The sequence below is a fragment of the Pseudorasbora parva genome, chromosome 17 (genome assembly GCF_024679245.1).
Source record: "Pseudorasbora parva isolate DD20220531a chromosome 17, ASM2467924v1, whole genome shotgun sequence".
Lineage (NCBI taxonomy): Eukaryota > Metazoa > Chordata > Actinopteri > Cypriniformes > Gobionidae > Pseudorasbora > Pseudorasbora parva.
Window position 1 is genome coordinate 36,142,748 of NC_090188.1, and position 25,244 is coordinate 36,167,991.

The window sequence follows — 25,244 nt, forward strand, 5'->3', positions numbered from 1 at the left end:
TAAATTAAAAATAAACATGCTTAATATGCAATATAGCATATTTATGTTCAATAAAGTGTATATCCTACTCACGTCTTGTTGCAGTAGCTTTGGCTACTGTGTACAGGTAATATAATATGAATGATGCACAAAGTTTCACGCATTTCCTCCCTTAGAAATAAAGCACTTAACATGAAACTCCCCAGTTGTCTTTTAATATCACTGTTTTACTACAGGAACCCAGGATAACAGTTTTCTTTATAACAGGTTTCTAGGAAAAGGCTTTAATGTAAAATTGAATTCTGAGCTCATCTATTTATATGCACATATATTAGCTATCCCATTCCTATTGAGTTACATTCTCATTAAATCCTAACTAATCCAAGTTTTATTATGGCAGGGATTGTTCTGTTTTTGAAGTCCATAAAAATGCATCAGTCCTTCAAATAACCTGCTTCGCACAGCTCCGGGAGGTTAATAAATGCCTTTGGAAGTGAATTGATGCGTTTGTGTAAGAAAAATACCCATATTTAAAACTTTATAAAGTTTCGGCCGATCGCCTTCCTTATTCAGTTTATGGAAAAAGTGTTGAAAGTGCCTCAGCAGGTCAAAGGCTTGTCAGACGTTGCGTACGCATCTTGACATTTTTCACACTACCATGGAAGGGCGAATGGCCGGAACATTAACTTAGCCGTGGTGACCTTTATTTGCATTTTTCCAAGGTCAAGGTCTCAAAAAAAAAAAACAGAGCAACAATCACTGCCATTATAAAGCTTGGATTACCCAGGACCTTTTATCCTTATCCTAACTTTTATTCATCTGAAAGCAGAATGTCATATACACCTAGAATGACTTGAGGGTGAGTAAATCTTGGGCTAATTTAAATTTTTGGGTGAACTATCGCTTTAATGCAGGCGAGCCACATGATCCTCAAATGCACATCTTTGTTGCATGCGCAAATTATGATACACGAAATGCAAAATAAAACATTTGTATTCACAAAAATGTTCCTTTTTGTACAAATCGCTGCACATTCATATAATTCTGTATTTTGCACACTCAGGTTGAAAGGCATTTGTTTGTGGATAGTAAAACATGTCTGCAACATTTATCAAGTTCATGAATAATTGTGAATTTATTAATCATTTTGAGACTCAGATACCTTCTGGCAATGTTTTTTCTTATGAGTTTGTAGACGAGATGATTGGCTAAAACTTTTCCCACATAAAGAGCACTGGTGCGGCCTCTCTCCAGTATGAACTCTCTGATGATATTTCAGGTTTCCTGGATGAGAGAAACTCTTCCCACATAAAGAGCACTGGTGTGGCTTCTCTCCAGTATGAACTCTCTCATGATCTTTCAGGTGTCCTGACTGAGTGAAACTCATTCCACAGTGTAAGCACTTGTACGGTTTCTCTCCAGTATGAGTTCTCTGGTGTGTTCTTAACGCACTAGAGGTACTGAAGTTTTTCCCACAGTCAAAGCACACATACGGTCTCGCACCAGTATGAATACGCTCATGATCTTTTAAAGAGCTCCCATATGAAAAAAAATTTCCACAAAAAGAGCAAACGTGAGGCTTCACACCAGAATGAACTTTACGGTGTTGTCTTAAGCAAGATGCCACAAAAAATGTTTTCTCACACTGATTACAGCTGAATGATCTTACTCCAGAGTGACAGCGCATATGATCATTAAGAGTCCTTTTCTGAGAGAAACTCTTTCCACACTGAGAGCATGTGAACGGTTTTTCTCCAGTGTGAATCCTCATGTGTATCTTAAGGTCTGATTTTTGTCTGACTCTCCTCCCACACTCAGAGCAGGATAAAGATCCTTTGACTCTAGATCGTTTCTGTGTCAAATTCTCTTCAGCCTTTGAAATGACTTCATCTCCATCTTCTTTTTTGACATGACAAGGTTTTTGAAACTGATGTTGGTCTTTATTTTTATATGTCAGTTCTTTATCTTCATTTGTGAAATGATGCTGTTTGTCTTTATTCACATCCTTCAGGTCTAAAATCAACAATAAATTAAAAGGACAAATGAGAAACATGAAGAAATAAAGTCCATTCTTAATTTAGCACAAATCTAGTTTAGTACTGAATCTATAGTGTCTAGTTTTACAGGGAGTGCAGAATTATTAGGCAAATGAGTATTTTGACCACATCATCCTCGTTATGCATGTTGTCTTACTCCAAGCTGTATAGGCTGGAAAGCCTACTACCAATTAAGCATATTAGGTGATGTGCATCTCTGTAATGAGAAGGGGTGTGGTCTAATGACATCAACACCCTATATCAGGTGTGCATAATTATTAGGCAACTTCCTTTCCTTTGGCAAAATGGGTCAAAAGAAGGACTTGACAGGCTCAGAAAAGTCAAAAATAGTGAGATATATTGCAGAGGGATGCAGCAGTCTTAAAATAGCCAAGCTTCTGAAGCGTGATCATCGAACAATCAAGCGTTTCATTCAAAATAGTCAACAGGGTCGCAAGAAGCGTGTGAAAAAAACCAAGGCGCAAAATAACTGCCCGTGAACTGAGAAAAGTCAAGCGTGCAGCTGCCAAGATGCCACTTGCCACCAGTTTGGCCATATTTCAGAGCTGCAACATCACTGGAGTGCCCAAAAGCACAAGGTGTGCAATAATAAGAAGGGCAGAAAGTCGACCACCACTGAACAAGCTGAAACGTCAAGACTGGGCCAAGAAATATCTCAAGACTGATTTTTCTAAGGTTTTATGGACTGATGAAATGAGAGTGAGTCTTGATGCGCCAGATGGATGGGCCCGTGGCTGGATTGGTAAAGGGCAGAGAGCTCCAGTCCGACTCAAGACGGCAGCAAGGTGGCGGTGGAGTACTGGTTTGGGCTGGTATCATCAAAGATGAGCTTGTGGGGCCTTTTCGGGTTGAGGATGGAGTCAAGCTCAACTCCCAGTCCTACTGCCAGTTTCAGGAAGGCACCTTCTTCAAGCAGTGGTACAGGAAGAAGTCTGCATCCTTCAAGAAAAACATGATTTTCCTGCAGGACAATGCTCCATCACACGCGTCCAAGTACTCCACAGCGTGGCTGGCAAGAAAGGGTATAAAAGAAGAAAATCTAATGATATGGCCTCCTTGTTCACCTGATCTGAACCCCATTGAGAACCTGTGGTCCATCATCAAATGTGCGATTTACAAGGAGGGAAAACAGTACACCTCTCTGAACAGTGTCTAGGAGGCTGTGGTTGCTGCTGCACGCAATGTTGATGGTGAACAGATCAAAACACTGACAGAATCCATGGATGGCAGGCTTTTGAGTGTCCTTGCAAAGAAAGGTGGCTATATTGGTCACTGATTTGTTTTTGTTTGGTTTTTGAATGTCAGAAATGTTTATTTGTGAATGTTGAGATGTTATATTGGTTTCACTGGTAAAAATAAATAATTGAAATGGGTATAAATTTGTTTTTTGTTAAGTTGCCTAATAATTATGCACAGTAATAGTCACCTGCACACACAGATATCCCCCTAAAATAGCTAAAACTCCCAAAAATATTCAGTTTTGATATTAATGAGTTTGTGTTCATTGAGAACATGGTTGTTGTTCAATAATAAAATTAATCCTCAAAAATACAACTTGCCTAAAAATTCTGCACTCCCTGTAGATGTATTGATCTGTCAGTTTCATCCAAGTGACCCTTCATCCTTTCTCATTAATGAAAATAAAATAAAAGACCAACCTATTTGTTGCTCTGTCTCTTCATATTTTATTCTGCAGGGTTCTTCCTTAAAGTCCATCTTTTCAATATGCCAGTAGTTATGCCTGGAGTAATTCCTCCTGCTTGCTGCTGCTTCTCCTGTGGGAAGATGGGAATATTCCCAGCATTTAAACTCTAATGAATTGCTTGTGGGAGTGGCTTTACTGACTGAAGGTGTGAATTGGTCGCTGTTGTTCATTTAGCAGATGATAATCACACTTACAATCACAACAATTATTTGTTCTAATTATCATTTAGAAACAATAGATTTATTTTGTTGATAAAGCAGGACACAATATATGAAACAAAATATATAATGTCTATTAAGTTCAAATGAAAAATAGATAAAACAAAATAAAAAAATGTACACATTTAAATACACAAAGCAATGACAGAAATAAGTTCAGTTAGAACAGAAAATAGACAACGACTGTATTGTATTTAAATAGAAAGTAAATCTGGATATTCAATCTAAACTAGTTTACAACATATAATGTTTAATTAAGCTAACAATATTAACTAATGACTGAGTGCACTTGAAATTGTTACAAACTAAACCTAGTAATAACTAAACAGTAATAACAGACTAGTAATTAAGTAAACCTGGGTCACTAAAATAATAGCACTTACATAGCATGTAGGCTAGTTATATATATATATATATATATATATATATATATATATATATATATATATATATATATATATATATATATATATATATATATAAACACATACACACACATACATATACATACTAGTGTTGTCATGATACCAAAATTATGAGTTTGATACGATACCAGACTAAAATACCTTGATAGTGATACTAAATCGATACCACAGTTGAAAAAAATCCAGTAAAAATAATTGAATAATATGACTACAGAACTTATTCATTGTTTTATTTATTTTTACTACAAATTCACTTGGCCAGCATGTTCCTGCCCTGGTTTTTGACCATTCCCTCCTCTTTTTGCTAAAATAACTACATACCAGTGTGAACATCCTTACAGAGATCAATCATGTTATCATTCACTAATCTTTCACTTCTGAACAGGTTGGGATGACCAAAATCTTATTTCATGATAGAAGTAATTCAATATTTTTTAATGTAATTTTATAATTATAATATAGATTTTTAAATGTACAGTGAGGAAAATAAGTATTTGAACACCCTACTATTTTGCAAGTTCTCCCACTTAGAAATCATGGAGGAGTCTGAAATTGTCATCGTAGGTGCATGTCCACTGTGAGAGACATAATTAAAAAAAGAAAACAAAATCCACAAATCACATTGTATGTTTTTTTAACTATTTATGTGTATGATACAGCTGCAAATAATTATTTGAACACATGAGAAAATCAATGTTAATATTTGGTACAGTTGCTTTTGTTTGCAATTACAGAGGTCAAACGTTTCATGTAGTTTTTCACCAGGTTTGCACACACTGCAGGAGGGATTTTGGCCCACTCCTCCACACAGATCTTCTCTAGATCAGTCAGGTTTCTGGCCTGTTGCTGATTAACATGGAGTTTGAGCTCCCTCCAAAGATTCTCTAATGGGTTTAGGTCTGGAGACTGGCTAGGCCGCGGCAGAACCTTGATATGCTTCTTACAGAGCCACTCCTTGGTTATCCTGGCTGTGTGCTTCGGGTCATTGTCATGTTGGAAGACCCAGCCTCAACCCATCTTCAATGCTCTAACTGAGGGAAGGAGGTTGTTCCCCAAAATCTTGCAATACATGGTCCCGGTCATCATATCCTTAATATAGTGCAGTCGCCCTGTCCCATGTGCAGAAAAACACCCCCAAAGCATGATGTTACCACCCCCATGCTTCACAGTAGGGATGGTGTTCTTGGGATGGTTCTCATCATTCTTCTTCCTCCAAACACGTTTAGTGGAATTATGACCCAAAGTTATATTTTGGTCTCATCTGACCACATGACTTTCTCCCATGACCCCTCTGGATCATCCAAATGGTCATTGGCAAACTTAAGATGGGCCCAGATATGTGCTGGTTTAAGTAAGGAAACCTTCCGTTCCATGTATGATTTCAAACCATGACGTCTTGGTGTATTACCAACAGTAACCTTGGAAATGGTGGTCCCAGCTCTTTTCAGGTCATTGACCAGCTCCTCCCGTGTAGTTCTGGGCTGATTTCTCACCTTTCTTAGGATGATTTAGACCCCACGAGGTGAGATCTTGCATGGAGCCCCAGTCCGAGGGAGACTGACAGTCATGTTTAGCTTCTTCCATTTTCTAACGATTGCTCCAACATTGGACCTTTTTTCACCAAGCTGCTTGGCAATTTCCCCGTAGCCCTTTCCAGCCTTGTGGAGATGTAAAATTTTGTCTCTAGTGTCTTTGGACAGCTCTTTAGTTTTGGCCATGTTAGTAGTTGGATTCCTACTGATTGTATGGGGTGGAGAGGTGTCTTTATGCAGCTAACGACCTCAAACAGGTGTATCTAATTTAGGATAATAAATGGAGGTGGACATTTTAAAGGCAGACTAACAGGTCTTTGAGGGTCAGATTTCTAGCTGATAGACAGGTGTTCAAATACTTATTTCGAGCTGTATCATACAAATAAATAGTTAAAAATATATATATATTGTGATTTCTGGATTTTTTTAAAATTTAGATTATGTCTCTCACAGTGGACATGCACCTACGATGACAATTTCAGACCCCTCCATGATTTCCAAGTGGGCGAACTTGGAAAATCGCAGGGTTTTCAAATACTTATTTTCCTCACTTGTATCTTTGTTTTTAAAAATAAGCAAAAAATGCAAATTACAACCAATACGACAACAACATTGCTTTATTGCTCCTAGTTTAAGTGTACCTATGATGAAAATGATAGGCATCTCTCCCTCATATTTTTAAGTGGGAGAACTTGCACAATTAGTGGCTGACTAAATACTTTTTTACCCCACTGTATATTAACCAGCCTTGGCTCCTCAGCAGGTAACATAATACGAGATTGCACCTTGCCTCCTTTTATACCCACGAGGTGGGGCAGAGTTGCGCAATGCAAATTCCACCGACCCATAGCATTTTCATGCCATTGGCTTGTTTTGTAGATCTCAAAGGCAAACGGCTTTTAAGCAAAACCCCCATTTTGTCAGTCATTGACGTAACGTCTCTGTTCCCTTCCTTCAGGGAATATATATATATAACAGAGACAATCACGCGATTGATTCTGTCAAGATGTGGATTAATTCAGAAACGAAACACCACAGTGGCAGATGGCGGTGTGTTGCTCTGAGATGAACAACAGTGCTGCTGTGGCTTTATAGGTAATATTTTCACTGGTAAAACTGAGCAAAAACTGACAATGTGCCTAACATATAACAATATTAACTTATTTATTTTATACAATAGTTCAATAATTAAGATCACATTTGCACTTGGGACAAAATATTTGTGTGATTCTTGTTGCGCTTGTGATATTACTTATTGTTGAAACCTTTTTTATTACTTTGTTAAAAAACTGCTCACTTTAGCCACTAAAAGTACAAGTTTTGTTCCTTTATTCTTTTTAACAAATGAATAACATTAAAAGGCACCTTTTAATCCCTATTATTCTTTTTACTAGATGTAAAATAAGTCTCTGATGTCCCCAGAGTGTGTATTTAGCTCAAAATAATCCACAGTTATTTTCTATAGCAAAGAAAATTGCCACATTTGGGAGTATGAGCAAAATCACAAGTTATTAGTGTGTCACTTTAAATGCAAATGAGCTGTGTCCTTTCTAGAAAAGGGCGGAGCTTCAAAGGCTCATACTCTAGTTCCTGGACAATCTTAAAGGGGGGGTGAAACACTCAGTTTCAGTCAATCTCATGTCAATCTTGAGTACCTATAGAGTAGTATTGCATCCTTCATATCTCCAAAAAGTCTTTCGTTTTATTATATTTGTAAAAGAAATATGGGCTGTACCGAGTCTTTCCGGAAAAAAACGAGCGCCTGGAGGCGTATCGTGTGGGCGGAGCTAAAGAATGACATATGCGCAAAGCGGTGACGTCCTCAAGCGTGGAGAAACCCATCGCTATCTCAGCTAATAGATATGATCCAGAATCTAATTCGGAGGCTGAAATAGAAACAGCAACAGCAGGACGTCCGTCTCTGTGGTATGTACTTTATTTAAAGGCCTGTCAACATGACATGATTCGGTTTATGGACTATTGTATGCGACCAAACCTTAGTAGCAAGCAAAACGGTTTTGCACGTCAGAGTAGTGTAACAAGTTACATAGAACAGCAATGAAGTCCGTTAGTGCATTTGAATGACGAAGCACGCGATCGTGTCGTTTACTGATGTTTATATACGCGACGATAAGCAACAGCACAGACATTTGAAGCAGTTTTACTTACCGGCTGCTTCCAAAGCAGGACCGAACCTTTATCGCTGGGACGGCTCCGTCAAAAACACACTTCTTGGAGTGTGGAGATCCACTTTGCGATGCGACTGAAGCATTTCTGCGTTCAAATCGGTTCAAATGCAGCGCTGCCTTCCCGGAATGCTGTGCTGAAGCGTTGAAGTCGCTTAATGTCAAAGTGGAGGAATGAAGTGGAGCGCGGCGCGGACTATAACCGACATTAGTGTTCACGGACGACTGGATCTGCAGCTGAGAGCAGTTTACTGTTTACAGCGTGCATTTCCTCTCTCGCGCTAGTACCCTACCGGGAGAAGAGCCCGTACGGCCCATACAAGGACCTTCCGATCTTTTAACGTCAAGTAGACCCATACTCGAAAAAAACTCTCCGAAACTTGTGAGAAACTGGAAGGAGTATTTTTGACACAGAAATACTCTATCAAACGTCCAACATTAGTTTTTGAAACTTTGACTATGTTTAGGATGGGAATCCAAGTCTTTAACAGTGTAAAAAGCTCAGTATGCATGAAACAGCATTTCACTCCCCCTTTAAGACACTAAAAATGTCAAAAACTGTACCAATGGTGTTCAGTTCATACCGGAGTCGAACAATAATGCCTACAGAGCCAGAGAATATGTTCTGCAAGGAGACAGAACAGGTATAGTTTAATTACTGTTATAACTTATGTTGTCATCTTGCTTTTATCCACTATTAGTATAAGCCTGTCGTAGCAGATCTGTCCACATGATGGCCAAAACTTTACTGAAGCGTTTTATGACATTTATTATTATGACAGTATTATCAAGAGTTGGTACAGATCCATCATTCAACTTTTTTGCAAACCCTGCTTTGCATTGACCCTCAATCACAAAGCAGTCGGTCATAAAATGATTTGCACAAAGGTAGATTAGGAGGCGCATTCCCTTAAAAAAACAGAAGAATAATCTACTGTCTTTAGCAGCTCTAATTTCAGGAGTAAATTAAGTCTGCTATGTCCATTCTTACATCCCACAACAGAACACCTCAATCCCTTAGGAGACATTCTTGTCTATACCTGGTCCGGCATCGAAACAATGGCGGATTGTGTACAGCTCACTCAGGACGGGTCTATGCTAAAATGGCAGTGTCAGTCAAATTTTGTGTGCGTGGGGGCTGTAAAAAGTGACGCCACATTGCCAATAATCTGAAAACGGCTTGTTCTGAGACATTGGTAATGATTTGTTGAGTTAAAAAAAAACAAAAAAAACACTGAGTTGACTTTTATCATTATATGATGGTTGTTTACTAGCCGGGTCCTACCAGACTCTCATACATTTAATTTGTACAGAGAGTCTGGCCACTCTCCATCGACAAGAGTTAACTTCCTTGAAGTTGGGTACTCTGTTGAAGTTTAAAACTATTGGATCTGCCCAGTGCCACTCAGGATCGGCCATAACCAATTGTTAATGCTTGGCCGTGATCCATGTCATGCGTTCAATTTAGCCAACTCCTTCAACACTAATGGAGCGAGCTGGAAAATCTAACTTTTCCCGAACCCCGTGGAGAGGAGGGCCACAACATTATGGCCACCAACAAATCTCAGCAAAGATTGTTCTTGCTCCATCTTTAACTTCTGGACATTCAGCAGCGTTGCCGCAATGGCTTCGCTTGCATTTTTGTCAGCCCCCATTTCTGCACTACAACTCAAACTCGCGCACAACATAAATGTCATCGTTCGCAGCCACTCCCTCTGTTTGCTGACTGGACCGGTTAAAATTAGGCCAGAGAAAATTAGCAAACATACCGCAAACACAGACGACGTACTGAAGGAAAATGAAAATTGAGCGGAAGGCCAGGCCAGGCCAACACACATTTATGTTCAAAAACCATGTAAAAGTGCCTTTTGCACAATAGGTGCCCTTTAATACTAATGCAAACTGAATTTGTTCAGAATATGGATGGAGAGAATCAGTTTCACTATATTTACTCCCAAACATAAACAAAATAAACAGTTATCCCCCCGTTCCTCTATGTAATTTCACAAATTTCTCTCTCAGGTGATGACGCTATGTTGCAAGAAAGATTTTGCTTTATCAGAATATCAAACAATTTACATGAAAGTGCTGGATCTGAACATTGACTTTTGTTTATTTAGGAAACTTCAGGCAACTCTTTTTCTTGTGATATTGTAGACTAGATGATTGGTGCGGCTTCTCTCCAGTATGAACTCTCTCATGATCTTTCAAGGAATCTGACCGAGCAAAACTCCTTCCACAGTGTGAGCACTTGTGCGGTTTCTCTCCAGTATGAACTCTCTCATGATCTTTCAAGGAATCGGACCGAGCAAAACTTTTTCCACAGTGTGAGCACTGGTGCGGCTTCTCTCCAGTATGAACTCTCTCATGATCTTTCAAGGAATCTGACCGAGCAAAACTCCTTCCACAGTGTGAGCACTTGTGCGGTTTCTCTCCAGTATGAGTTCTCTGGTGTTTTTTTAAGGCACTGGATGTACTAAAGCTCTTCCCACAGTCAAAGCACACATAAGGTCTCACACCAGTATGAATACGCTCATGATCTTTTATATATTTCAGTTGTGAGAAACTCTTTCCACAGAACGAACAAAAGTGAGGCTTCACACCAGTATGGACTTTAAGATGTGCTCTTAGGTTTGATTCAAAAACAAATGTTTTCTCACACTGATCACAGCTGAATGATCTCACTCCAGAGTGACAGCGCAGATGATCTTCAAGAATACTTTTATAAGCAAAACTCTTTCCACACTGAGAGCAGGTAAACGGTTTTTCTCCCGTGTGAATTCTCATGTGTCTGTTAAGTTTTGATTTATCTGTGAAACTCTTTCCACACTCAGAGCAGGTGAAAGATCCTTTGACTCCAGATTCTCCAGTACTTTTCTGTGTGAAATTCTTTTCAGTCTCTGAAATGATGTTTCCATCTTCTTTTGGAAAATTAGGTCTTTGAAACTCATGTTTCAAAACATTCACATCCCTAGGATCTAAAATTAAATTGCCATAGTTCAATTAAAGGAGGACAAATTAGAAACAAAATGAAATAGGATAACACTTTAGTAGTAATGAAATTAGTTAATGATTAATGCTATTAAATTATTATATACACCGATCAGGTGAAGTGAGTTGATGTGTTAGAAGCAGGAAAAATTGGCAAATATAAGGATTTGAGTGAGTTTAAAAAGGTCCAAATTTTGATGCTAGACGACTGGGTCAGAGCATCTCCAAAACTGCAACTCTTGTGGGGTGTTCCTGGTCTGCAGTGGTCAGTACCGGTCTCTATCAAAAGTGGTCCAAGGAAGGAACAGTGGTGAACCGGTGACAGGGTCATGGGCAGCCAAGGCTCATTGATGCATGTGTGGAGTGAAGGCTGGCCCATGTGGTCCGATCAAGCAGACGAGCTACTGTAGTTCAAATTGCTGAAGAAGTTAATGCTGGTTCTAATAAAAAGGTGTCAGAATACAGTGCATCACAGCTTGCTGCGTATGGGGCTGCATAGCCACAGACCAGTCATGGTGCCCATGCTGACCATGGTCTATCACTAAAAGCAATAAACATTGGGCATGAGAGCATCTGACCTGAACCAAAGAGCAATGGAACAAGGTGGCCTGGTCTGATGAATCATGTTTTTTTTTTTACATCACATGGATGGCTGGGAACACATGGCACCAGGATGCACTATTGGAAGAAGGCAAGCCGTCGGAGGCAGTGTGATGCTTTGGGCAATGTTCTGCTGGGAAGCACTGGATCCTGCCATCCATGTCAATGTGACTTTAATATGTACCACCTACCTAAGCATTGTTGCAGATGTACTGTGTACCATGTACTGTGGCTCTTTCAGCAGATAATGCTCCTGCCGCAAAGCAAAAACGGTTTAGGAATGGCTTGAGGAGCACAACAATGAGTTTGTGACTTGAGCTCCAAATTCCCCAGATCTTAATCCAATCAAGCATCTATGGGATGTGCTGAACAAACAATTCTAATCCTTGGAGGTACCACCTCACAACTTAAAGGACTCGAAGTATGTGCTGCTAACATCTTGGTGCCAGATACCACAGCACACCTTCAGGGGTCTAGTGGAGTCCATACCTCGGGTCAGAGCTGTTTTGGCAGCAAAAGGGGGACCAATACAATATTAGAAATGTAAAAGGAGTATAATTTTATGCCTGATCGGTGTATAATTAATACATTAGCATTTATACTTAAAATATTAAAGAGAATGAAGGAAAACACCAACCTATCTGTTCTTCTACACCTTCTTCTTTTATTCTGCAGGGTTCTTCCTCATACTCCATCTTTACTTTCCTCCTGCTTGCTTCTCCTGTGGGAAGATGACGTCAATATAATAATAGAAGAAGAAGAAGAAGAAGAAGAAGAAGAAGAAGAAGAAGAAGGGCCTGAATGTTCAGGGCAGGTCACAGGAGTCGCACTCTCTGGCACAGTGTCACTGCTGAAAGTCGACGCATCTTGCACGAAAGATGGCAGAAAGTGCAAAGCCCAACTCGACCACAGCAGAGAAAGCGGTTTTAACCCGCCGAAATCTAAAAGGCCATGTCTGAAAGTACTTTGGATTTTGGTCGGTAGAAGGGTAAAATTGTTGAGCCACAAAATAAAGTTGTATTCAAGCTATGTAAGATACAGTTAGCATACCCTTCGACCACTAGTAACATGTAATTTCTCGGAATTGGGTGTCTCATTTGATTTAATGTTAAACAGAAAACTTACTAAAGAGTAGGCTACTTTACTGACTGAATAGATATTGCATGAATAAAAGACAAATGCAAAGCTTCCACTGGTTTGATTATTTACTGTTTCACGTCAAGGAAAAGTTCCATGTTTACCACGGCACAGCTCGCTCGGAGCGTTTAATATGCTGGAAAACATCAATTAATATCAATAATATTTGTTTCAATCACCGAATAAAGCCTGCTATATTTGGGACAAGAGTCAGGACCTAAAAGTGCTTGCACAAAACTCTTGATCAGCATACAAAATTGGTTTGTTCATTTAAACCGTTATGCGCAGAGAGGGTGAGTGAGGTCTGCGGTCTTGGCCATTAGTTGATTTACTTGTTTTCTTATAGGTAATACGTTGTCAAATATGTTTAAACTAAAATAGACTACCTATACAAGTAGTTATGTCTCTTTGTGTTGATTTGTCCTGTTATTGATGTAATGCAGGACATTTACAAAATGCACAACCAGATGAATGACGGCAGCCCCTGTAAGGCTGAAAAAACTAGTAGATGCCGAAATGTCTAAATGAGGAACATGGACTTTAAAGGAAATGAACATCTGAACTGTCCCTCACACACCACTGGAGATGCAAGTCTCACCTCACTATCAGCTAATCTACATCTTTCCCTGTTGACCCCCTCTCCCCCAATTCCTTCCCTCTCTCATACTGAGGTCACTGAAAATACACACAAAATCTCTCTATTACAATGTCAATCCACACGATACAATATTATATGGGTTTGATATCGTTTGAAATGTCTCAGTGCGAATCTCCTCACAGAAGTTAACCAAAAGATAATCAATGTTTTAAGAGTTTAGAGATATCTTATCTTAGTTTGGTGGGTGTGGATTTCAGCCATTTGGCCTTTGCATCAATACAAGTCTTGATTAATGCATATTCCCACTGCGAACTCGTATTTACATTTGAAAGATTTTGTACATTTGTTTCTGGGTATTTAAGGAAATGTTGCAAAAAGCTCAGGGCTTGACACGTTAAACAGGTCAGCCCGTAATGCTGGACGTTTCAAGATAGCCAGCATTATGTAATTTTCACAAGTCAGGTATACATTTCATTCTTTACTTCAGAGTATTTGATGTTATATATGGATTACCTTTGAATTAGCTATGTAATTGGCTTTATACATTTACCTGACTGTTAATAAATTGTTACACTTTGATTGATTCTGACTTGCTCTTGAATTATTCAGGTTACGAACGGGCATAATTTCAACAAAGGGTTAAACGGAATAATTAAACGGAAGAATAAAGATAAGTAATAGTTGTAAGCTACACCGTTTCTTTATTGATACATGTGAAAAGCACCCCGGATGATTTATAGAGATCTGTTATGTTTAATCTATTAAGTTTTGCTATGTACAAGTCTATGTGTTTTGAATTAAAGTGTGGAATGAACTGTGTTGCCTTGAAACTCATTCTGGCGCCGGCTGTTGCTGCCTGCCAAAATGGCGTCGTAAACAGATTGGGTCACATGACCTCCACAGCTCTATAAAAATAATATGCTACAACTTCTGTAAAAAATTATAAAAAAAAGTTTCCTTCCTGTTTTACAGAGGTAGCTATACAAAACGGCAATTGTGGTGTTCTGTTCTTGGGTGTAATAATGAACACAGCAGTCATTCTGTTGTTCCTAAATCCAAACCACTGAAGACGCAGTGGCTGAATTTTGTTTTCATCGATGCTTTTATGTCTGCGCGAACCGCAAAGCATTTCTCACCAGACTGCTTTATAACCAAGAGTTAGTATGAAGCAGGTTTTGCTAAGAAGAATAAAGGATTCATATCTGTACCAGCTGTTTGTGTTCCACACCTCCAGAAGAAGTGAGTGTAGTTTGAAACGCGTGCACACTTCACGATGAACTGCAGCTAAAGTCTACAGGGTAAATTAAATTACGGCATGCTATATGTATGACGCTCTCAATATAATTCATAATCCCACGTTTATAATGAACAACGCGTTATGGTTACAAACGGTGTATGCTGTTAACTTTTAAAGTTAACGTGGTAACACTAAGCTTAATTATGTAGATGGTTTATAGATGGTCTGTTATTGTAAAAAAAAATAAGTGTTTTAACAGTTATTACAATGAATAAATAACGTTACGCATAACTGACAAACCGACATTAACAGAAAAAAAAGGTTTTATAGGCATTAGGTGTAACATCAATCAGTCAATGAACTAACATATACATCAGTAAACGCATAGCATTTGCGCTAACATTGATCTGTCTTTATATACTGGCAGGGTAACTGGAAGTGACATTACATTAACCAACCATTCAGAAATGTCCTGTTTAGCCTTAAAATGTCGAATTTCGTTGGAGCTGTCGTCTTGTCCCGGTCCGACTCCGGTTCAAATTGATAAACTTGCACAGCACAGATCTCCTCAGACCGTCAGAATCTCATGTAGCCATTCTTTCGCCACTACTGTTGTCTGTGGCAACACTCCTTATGCAGCCCCACAGAACAGAGGGGCGGGGTCATTTGTCACTTAAACCGGAAAAGTGCGGCAGCGGTATATTTTAAAAAATGTGCCCCCTGCATAAATATGCAGACTTTGGCTGATCATGCATTGAATTCTGCGATCACACAATCGCGTTTTGGGACTGGAGGGACTGATTAATACATTAAAACAGCATGTATGCTTCAAATATTAAAGAGAATTAAGGAAAACACCAACCTATCTGTTCCTCTACATCTTCGTCTTTTAAGGATTCTTCCTTAAACTCCATCTTTACAAATAGTATGTCTGTAGTTTCTCCTGGAGTAATTCCTCCTGCTTGCTGCTCCTCCTGTGGAAAGATGGGAATATATAATAATAATAATCAGGTGTAAATGTTTGACCCTAACAGTAGAACAATGTGGAGATACTTTTAAATGATAACATTTTATAAATAAGTTCAACATATGCAGGATGATGATGATGCAACAGGCAATTGGTTATTATAGGAAATAAATGGAAACATTTGCTCATATAGTTGAAGGGTATTTAAAAGAGGGGTGGCCCCTACCAGGATAAGAAGCCCACAGATATACTTTTACAGAATTTACTAAATATTTTTTTATACAATTCTTAATAAATTAAACTAAAACTCATTTATTCCCGTATTGAATATTTTCAATGTGCAGTAGGGCTGCACGTTTTCAAGTTTTTCATTAACTGTTAACCGAGGCCCTTAGCAGTTAATACTCCATAGTGTGCATCAGTGTTATTATTTTTAGTTTATTAATTTGACGATCGCCGATTTCGATTTCTTTTCGGTTTAAATTGTTAAAAGACATTTCAAGCTTTCTTGAGATATATTTAATGTTTGTGAGGCCTACGCTGAGTTTCGTTTAAATAGGATGAGATGCGCTCCAGTTCACGAGCAATGCAAGTGGCCGCGAGGGCGCCTGCATGATTAGGGCATTAGTAAAATATGCAGCCGAGAATGATTCACATTTCACACAGCGTTTGACTCGCGCGGCTGAGCCTCTCCCGGCAGAGAGTTCAAGCATCTGTGGACTCGCTCCTTCAGCTCTGGCCATCTTGCTTTCAGTCCGCGATTAGCTTTTTTTGTTTTCTTCATTACAGTTAAAGTAACCTCTGCTTTTTCGCTAGTCTTTCACAGGTTTCTCACTTCCAACTTTCTTTCTTCTGATCCGTTATGCACAGCGCACGCAGCTCCCTCTCTGCTTCTGCCCTAATGCGACTTATGTTATTTTCCTCTTCACGACGCATATTTTGACTGATGCGACTTAAACTCCGGAGCGACTTATAGCCTGAAAAATGCGGTAAGCACTGCATTGCAATACTTGCATTTTGCCGTCACTCTCAATTTTAAAGTGCTCCCACGCTGTATTTTTCTTTGCCCGCTTCATGTTAGAAACTAAGCTGGTCATGACTTCTTCTTGTGGATATTACAAATGTCTGGGAATGCTCTGGCAGTCTCTAGTGGCGCAAAAATATATTACAACTAAATTCAAAGCACGCCACTTAACCGAGCAAAATGTTTCACTCGGTTACGCAATTTGTAACGGTTAATCGGTTAAATATGGACACCCCGAATATGCAGTAGTCAAAGTTGACTAAACACCACCTAAAATGAGTGTCTGCAAGAAGATTTAAAAACCCATACATTTTCATTTTCAAACTCAAATGGTACATCGATCAGAGAATCTTCTTTAAATAAAAATTATAATAATAATAGTGACTTTCGCAAAGGGTAGTTCTAGGAACTAAGTTATAAGAGCTAGGCATCAGGGTGGTTCCCCGAGAACTAAATGTTCCCCTGGGGTCATTTTCCTGGTTACATTTGCACCGCCAGAAGGAACTCTAAAGTGAAGCAAGTCACACCTTGTGACTTTTATTTTTACGTTGCTGAGAATGCTAGAGCAGACAGCGCTCGCATTCTCAATCTTGATTATTTTACAATATTTTGAACAGTCTTGTCTAATGTGGTATTAGATAGAACTGTTATACAAAGAAAGTAGAAAATGAAAAAGTATTATATGGAAAAGTATAAGTGTATGCCATGTGGTTGATGTCCATGTCACTCAGTGGCGCCTCCAGAAATTTTTCATAGGGGTGGCCAGATGGGGCCACTTAAAATCTTGGGGTGGCACACCAAAACTAGAAACCATAATTTCAGAATTGTATTCTACTGGTGTAGTAAACCGGCCTGTAGCACGTCACCACACATAATTCCGCGTCGTCTTTTACTAAAAAATATTTTTTTACTTATTTACTTACCAGTAGTCTTCGTCTTGTAACGTTAACTTCTTTTGAAGTTGTTGACTGACGGGCATGAGCTGACCTGTTGCTGCCTGAGCGCGCAAAGTTTATTAATAAGTCTATTAATTTATGAGGCTCTTCAGTTCAAATTATCCAGTACCAAAATAATAATACTCTTTATTTTCCAAGTTCATAAATGATTTTCGAAACTGATTTGAAAAAAAAAAAAAAACCATACACACAAAATGACTTATTTTAAATATAAAATACATATATAAAAGTCTTGGGCATGTCAAAGATTTGTAACAACTTTAGCTTTGATGCATTGCTAGTTTTTGTGCAGCATCAGATTTTTTCTCCTTCATTTACTGTTCGTGGCTGTTTTTGCCCCATTGACTTCCATTATAGCCACAAAAAAATTATTGGAAAGCCATGACACCATATAATCATGCATTCTTGATTGTTGGTGGTTTTCCCAGTTGGGAAGAGGTAAAATGTGTAATTTTTACAGTTGATAACCAGGTGGCACCATTACCCCTTTAGGTAGGCCTGTGCTGAAGAAAAAAAGAAGATGCTTAGTTTCTGGCATTTGTATAGAGTATAGTATAATAACTGCATATAAATGAGGGATTAAAAAAATGTAAATCTGATGCTGCACACAAACTAACAATGCATCAGAGCCACTGTTGTTACTAATCTTTGACATGTCCAAGACTGTGATAAAAGGTCAAAAAATATCCAGTCCACACTTTTTATTGAAAATAAGTTATTTTGTGCGTATGTTTTTTTTTCCCAAATCAGTTTTGAATCCGTTTTTGAAAATAATTTATTAACTTGGCAATTAAAGAGTGATAAGATTGGCAATGAAACAATGACAGCAGCTCAACAGTAAACATGAAATCAAGTATGTAAACTTGCAACAGAACACATTTTAAAGTATTTTACTTTTGATTATTTTATTTATTTCTAAAGATCTCTTTAGTAGCCTGTATTGGTGTACTTTAAAGGGATAGTTCACCCAAAAATGAAATTTCTGTCATCATTTACTCTCCCTCATGATGTTCCAAACCTGTATGAGTTTCTTCGTTCTGTTGAACATAAAAGAATATATTTTGAAGAACGTTTGTAACCAAATGTTTGCTTTGGGGGCCACATTGACTTCCATGGTAGAAATGTGTCTTGTACATAAAGAAATGCCTACAGGTTTGGAACAACTTGAGGGTGAGGAAAATATGACAGATTTTTCATTTTTGGGTGCACTGTCTCTTTAAGCAGTCATTCTGAACCAGTAACCACTTTACTGACAATTCTGAAATTCAAAAATGTTTAATCCTCTTTATTAATTTACTATTATGACTAACGTTAGTCGTGTTTCGCCTCTCACAACGTAAACATGCTCTAAATACACCGCTTAAGTAATATAAGTGGATTTTTTTCACCAAACGGAAATAACTCACAAGCTTCAAAAAAGATTCTGTGAAAACCGGTCAGTAAGTTAACGAGTTGACGTTTGACAAGCGTAATGAACAACATCATTCGGTTAATTTCTAAAAACGAACCGACTCGTTTGGATTTAGATTTCTCCTTATAATTGATAAATAGATGTACTCACAGTGGGAAAAGATCAGATATAGAGCAGAATGAACGGCTGTGTCCACTTCTCATGTTAATGTTCCTCCCATTGCTCACTCTCTCTCTTCTTCTCCTAGACTCGGATCTGTGTCGTTGCTTCGGTTGCTCGAGCGCCTCAACTGGCGGAACTAAACATTTAACTTAGATAACAAGCAGCGCATCGCGGTAAATTGCACATTCAAACAAACCAATATTATTTAATCTAGGGTGACCAGATGAGTTTGGTTGAAATTCGGGACGGCTCCTATGATATATTAGACTTCATAGCCTATAATACAATATAATTAATTTTAAACCTGAACCAAACATATTTTTATTCAAAGATCAACAGTCTGTCATTAGTAGTCTGCCACAAAAAACAACATTAAAATCATGAACTCAAATGTCATTGTGAAAAAAAACCCCACATACATGACTGTTGTAAGTAACAGTGCATAAATCAGACCTTTCTGTATAGCATAATGCTAGGTTTAAACGAAAATAACGAAATAAGTGAAGTATTTTTTGTACACATTGCCATGAACAATCACTCATTAACGCGCTGCAGCAACTTGCTTCATCAAGGCTTAAAACAACAAGGAGACAATGTAAATATAATACATATATTTTTTAAATGTTTTTAAAAATTATAAAAATATTTTTATTCAAAGCTCAACATTTGTCTTTAGTCTGACACAAAAACAACATTAAAATCAGGAACTAAAATGTCATTGTGAAAAAAAACGGGTTTTTTTTATGAACGGACTGTTTTATGAACGTAAATCAGCCATTTCCGTAAATCCGAAAGCTTAAGCGAAAATAACGATATTAATGTGTAGTGATGTGAATCATGTGATTGAAGTATTTTTGCCTCCCCCGCGAACAATCAATCACTCCTTTACACGCGTGTTGCACCACTGTCCTCCTCGAGGCTGCAGCAACTTGCGTTCTCTTCACCAAGACTTAAAACAAAAAGGGGACAAAAGGGTTGTATTGTGTTTGTTTATGTAGATTTATTAGATAAATGAATAGAAACAATAAAACTTTAAATTCACACAGCCTACCTAGGTTGTGGAGGCCCAACGTCAGCATATTTTGCGGAGGTTTTCACTGTTTCCAGCACTCCTTTTTTCCCCAGGATATTTTTATGGTACTCTGCACAATTTATCACCAAATTCATTTTTACTTTGATTTCGTTGCGGACCAGGTTAAATGAGCACCTGTTTCTCACATCGGTCCAGGCACCTTTCATAATTGAAAACACCCGTTCTGAGTATGGATTGCTTAAAATGACAATGAAAGACATTAGCTTTTTTTATTCAAAGATCAACAGTCTGTCAGTAGTAGTCTGCCACAAAAATATGGCTTCCTGCTTCGCTACTGTTCGGACGCTCTTGCTTACTGCTCCGCGCTTTGCTCTATCGCTTCTATATTTTATCTCATAACTTCAACTTCAGCAAATCAACACAGCGCTCAAACAACAAAGCTTAACTTTTTTGATAAAACTTGAAACTCTGGAGACTGGATTACTACAAAAAAGCGAACACTTCATCTGACCAGCCTCTCCCTTCCATCAGCTTACATTCCGGAAGGGAAAACACAGCTGCCTACTATCGAAAGGATAAGAAAATGCCTCTTTTAGTTCAAGAATCTACTTGCTGCACAAACTGCCACAGACTTTCACAACGGATTGCAGTTCTTGAAACAAAGTTATTTGCGCAACTACCAAACCGGACGAATCACACAGCAGAGCTTCATCAAGAACGTCCTCTGCACACAGCTGGTGAGTCCCGTAAATTTAGTGCTACTCAACAGATAGAGAAACAAGTAACTGATCAACACATTAATCGATGGCACAAACAGGGGGCAAGACCCAAACGCACTCGAGATGTCAGATTGTCACGAGCTTCATATATTGCTGCAGTAGCATGCTCTACCCCAGACACAAGGATTGCAAACAGTAGTTTCCGACCACCATCGATACATCTCGAAAACAGATTTGAAGTATTAATGAATGAGGGTGATGAATCCCCAAACGTGATGAATGTGATCAAACACGGATTGCATCAGCCCACAGCTAACACTAATGCTAACAGGCGCTCAAGGTCGAGCAGACAGCGGCCCTCAGCTCAGAGCGCAGCCGAGCCAAGGACTCTGATAGTGGGTGACTCTACAGTCAGAAACATTAGCAGCAGAGATACAACTACATGCTGCCTTCCACAAGCAAACATTTCTGATGTAAACAGGGAAATTCAGAACATCCTGATAAAACATAAGACCCCAAATCGACTTATCATTCATGTAGGAAAGAACGATATTCAGAGAGAGCAGTCAGAACTCATTAAAAGGGATTTCAATGAACTTTTTGAAACACTTAGCAAACTGAAAGTTCAGCCGTTCATCAGTGGACCACTGCCAGCAAGAGGAACAAATAGATTCTCACGGTTGCTTGGGCTTAATACATGGCTGCAAAAAACCTGCATGATGAAGGGAGTGAATTTCATCGACAACTTTAATCTCTTCTGGAGCCAGAGACAATTGTTTACATCAAATGGCCACCACCCAAACAAACTTGGTGTAAGAGTGTTAAAGGACAATATTTATTTTTCCCTTCATCATCCTTCAGCTGTGTGTTCTAACCCACTCAACCTGATACAGAGTATGGACGACCACAGGACTTCTTTTCAGCAGCTGAATGGACATGTGGCTGACACATCCCACAAGGACAATGATAAGACCACGCCCCCACAACAACAATTGCTCACGGACACACTCCCAGCTGAGCCCTGCCCACAGAGCTCACCACAGACTGACTGTGAAGGATTAGATCTGCTCCAAGATTCAGCACCCAAGGATGATTTTCTGGAAAATGGACAGGGAAGCCAGGACAACATATTTCAACTTCCGATAACACCAGAGCAACAGCCCCTCTCACCGGACATGTCATTCCTCTCTCCAGCATCCCCGCATCTGAGCTTCTCAGAGAAAATGGAGGACTTGGTTCATGCTGGAATCAGACTATCACACTCGATCGCTATGAGCCCCCAAATATCGACCAAAAATCGTGGAGCCCCACAAACACCAAAGCCTGTGGGCCCAGCTCGTCCTCGCCCTCCTCCTGTGAGATTTCTTCGGTCACAACGTCAGGGCCCACACCCGCCTCCATCTGTTGTAGGTGAACCAAAAACAACTGATTCCAGCTCTCAGTGATGTGTTTTGGGTCCCCGCTATGATAACAGTAACTTTATCAAATGTTTACAAAACAAGGGGGAACCCAGTGTGCCTGCCTCTTTCTCTATCTCTGTTCTGTTACGTGAAAGAAAGTCTAAGGCCTTGTCAGGCCATTTAATAAACCAATATAATCTGCTGCCTGTTACCTGCCAAAAGAGGATTAATGTGAAGAAAAAAATTATTACTGTTAAGTTAGCGCTTTTAAACATCCGTTCACTTAAGAACAAATCATTTCTAGTCAATGACTTAATAACCACTAACAACCTAGATTTTCTGCTTCTAAATGAAACGTGGCTAGAAGAAAACTGTAGTGCAACAGTCCTCAATGAAGCAGCCCCTCCTAACTTTACTTTTATGAGTGTTTGCAGATCTGTTAGGAGAGGTGGGGGTGTTGCTGCTCTTTTTAAAGATTTCTATCAATGTAAGCAAGTATCATTTGGTGACTATTTGTCTCTAGAATATCTGGGTATTGTGTTAAAAGGTTCTCCACGCATCCTGCTTATCATTATTTATAGGCCTCCGAAATACTCTGCAGGCTTCACTGAGGACTTTACAGAACTGTTATCAATAATTTCCTCAGAGTTTGACTGTTTTGCTATTGCTGGGGATTTTAACATTCACATAGACAATATTGAATCCAGTAAAACAAAAGAGCTCATGACTGTTCTTAACACTTTTGATTTGACACAGCATGTAAATGGACCCACACACAATCGTGGACACACCCTAGATTTACTTATCAGTAAGGGTCTAAACATTTCATCGATTGTTATTAAGGATGTGGCACTGTCTGATCATTTCTGTATTTTCTTTGACATATCAATCTCTCCTGCCATTGAAGCTAGATCTGTCTCTGTCAAAAAGAGATGCTTAAATGAGAACACTAATGTGCTGTTTATGAAGGCTTTATCTCTAACACCAAGCATATCTGCAGACTCTGTTGATTTTCTCCTTGACTCCTTTAACTCAAAAGTTAAGAGTGTAATTGATGATATTGCTCCTCTAAAAGTCAGGAAAAAGAGTACCAAACAAAAAGCACCTTGGAGAAACTCAACAGCAGTTCAAATAATGAAAAGACAATGCAGAAAATCTGAACGCATGTGGCGGAAGACAAAACCTGTAGTCCATTATAACATCTATAAAGACACCCTTCATGCTTTCAATGTTGAACTAGGCAAAGCTAGACAGACCTTCTTCTCAAATATTATAAACAGAAACATAAACAACACGCGCACTCTTTTTGCTACTGTCGAGAGACTAACAAACCCCCCGAGTCAGACTCCTAGTGAAATGCTCTCAGACAGTAAGTGCAGTGAGTTTGCTTCCTACTTCTCAGAGAAAATCAATAATATCAGAAAGGCGATCAGCACATCCTCTAGTTGCTCTGGGGTCAGTCAGATCATACCAAACCCTCGGAAAATTACCATGTCAGATTTCGACGCTATTGACTGCAAAATTTTAGAAGACACAGTACAGCATCTTAAAACATCAACCTGTGCCCTAGACACACTCCCCACTTCTTTCTTCAAAAGTGTGTTTAACTGTTTAGAAGCAGATCTCCTAGAAGTGGTAAACTCCTCACTTCTCTATGGGACTTTTCCAACCGCCCTTAAAACTGCAATAGTTACGCCTCTTCTGAAAAAGAGAAATCTGGATAACTCCATACTGAGCAACTACAGACCAATCTCAAATCTCCCCTTCATAGGCAAAATCATTGAAAAAGTTGTTTTCAATCAGTTGAACAAATTCTTACGCTCGAATGGATACTTTGACAATTTTCAATCTGGTTTCCGTCCACATCACAGTACAGAGACAGCGCTCATAAAGATTATAAATGATATTCGCTTAAACACTGATACAGACAAAACATCAATTCTGGTACAACTGGACCTCAGTGCTGCATTCGACACTATTGACCACAACATACTTCTAGACAGGCTGGAAAACTGGGTTGGGCTTTCTGGAATGGTCCTCAAATGGTTCAGATCATACTTAGAAGGGAGAGGTTATTATGTGAGTATAGGAGACCATAAGTCTGAGTGGACATCCATGACATGCGGAGTCCCACAAGGGTCCATTCTTGCACCACTCCTGTTTAACCTGTATATGCTGCCACTGAGCCAAATAATGAAAAAGAACAATATTGCTTACCACAGCTATGCTGATGACACCCAGCTCTACTTAGCACTATCACCTAATGACTACAGCCCCATTGACTCCCTGTGCAAATGCATTGATGAAGTTAACAACTGGATGTGCCAAAACTATCTTCAGTTAAACAAAGACAAAACCGAAATCACTACATTTGGAAACAAAGATGAAATTCTCAAGGTGAACGCATATCTTGAGGCTAAAGGCCTGATAACAAAAAATCAAGTCAGGAATCTTGGAGTGATTTTACAGTCCGACCTGAGTTTCAGTAGTCATGTCAAAGCAATAACTAAATCAGCATACTATCATCTGAAAAATATTGCAAGGATTAGATGTTTTGTCTCCAGGCAAGACTTAGAGAAACTCGTTCATGCTTTCATCACCAGTAGGGTGGACTATTGTAATGGCCTTCTCACCGGCCTTCCCAAAAAGACCATTAGACAGCTGCAGCTCATACAGAACGCTGCTGCCAGGATTGTGAGCAGAACCAGAAAATATGACCATATCACACCAGTCCTCAGGTCCTTACACTGGCTTCCAGTTACATTTAGGATCGACTTTAAAGTACTATTACTTGTTTATAAATCCCTCAATGAGCTGGGACCTCAATACATCGCAGATATGCTGATTAAATATAAACCCAACAGATCACTCAGATCAGCAGGATCAAGTCAGTTAGAAATACCAAGA

The 25,244-nt window shown here is 39.0% G+C and overlaps 1 protein-coding gene across 1 annotated transcript in view; it reads right to left on the bottom strand.

Moving 5' to 3' along the window:
- Positions 1-1,086: 1,086 nt before the first annotated feature.
- The window catches only part of LOC137045560 (zinc finger protein 721-like), a 78,587-nt gene continuing 54,429 nt past the window's right edge, over positions 1,087-25,244 (bottom strand). Inside the window, exons 10-14 of the mRNA XM_067422267.1 lie at positions 22,255-22,399; positions 15,528-15,639; positions 12,331-12,414; positions 10,262-11,080; positions 1,087-1,812 (exon numbers count right to left, since the gene is read on the bottom strand). Coding sequence (XP_067278368.1) covers positions 1,118-1,812; positions 10,262-11,080; positions 12,331-12,414; positions 15,528-15,639; positions 22,255-22,399 — 1,855 coding nt within the window. The 3' untranslated portion in view covers positions 1,087-1,117. The remainder of the gene's footprint in view (positions 1,813-10,261; positions 11,081-12,330; positions 12,415-15,527; positions 15,640-22,254; positions 22,400-25,244) is intronic.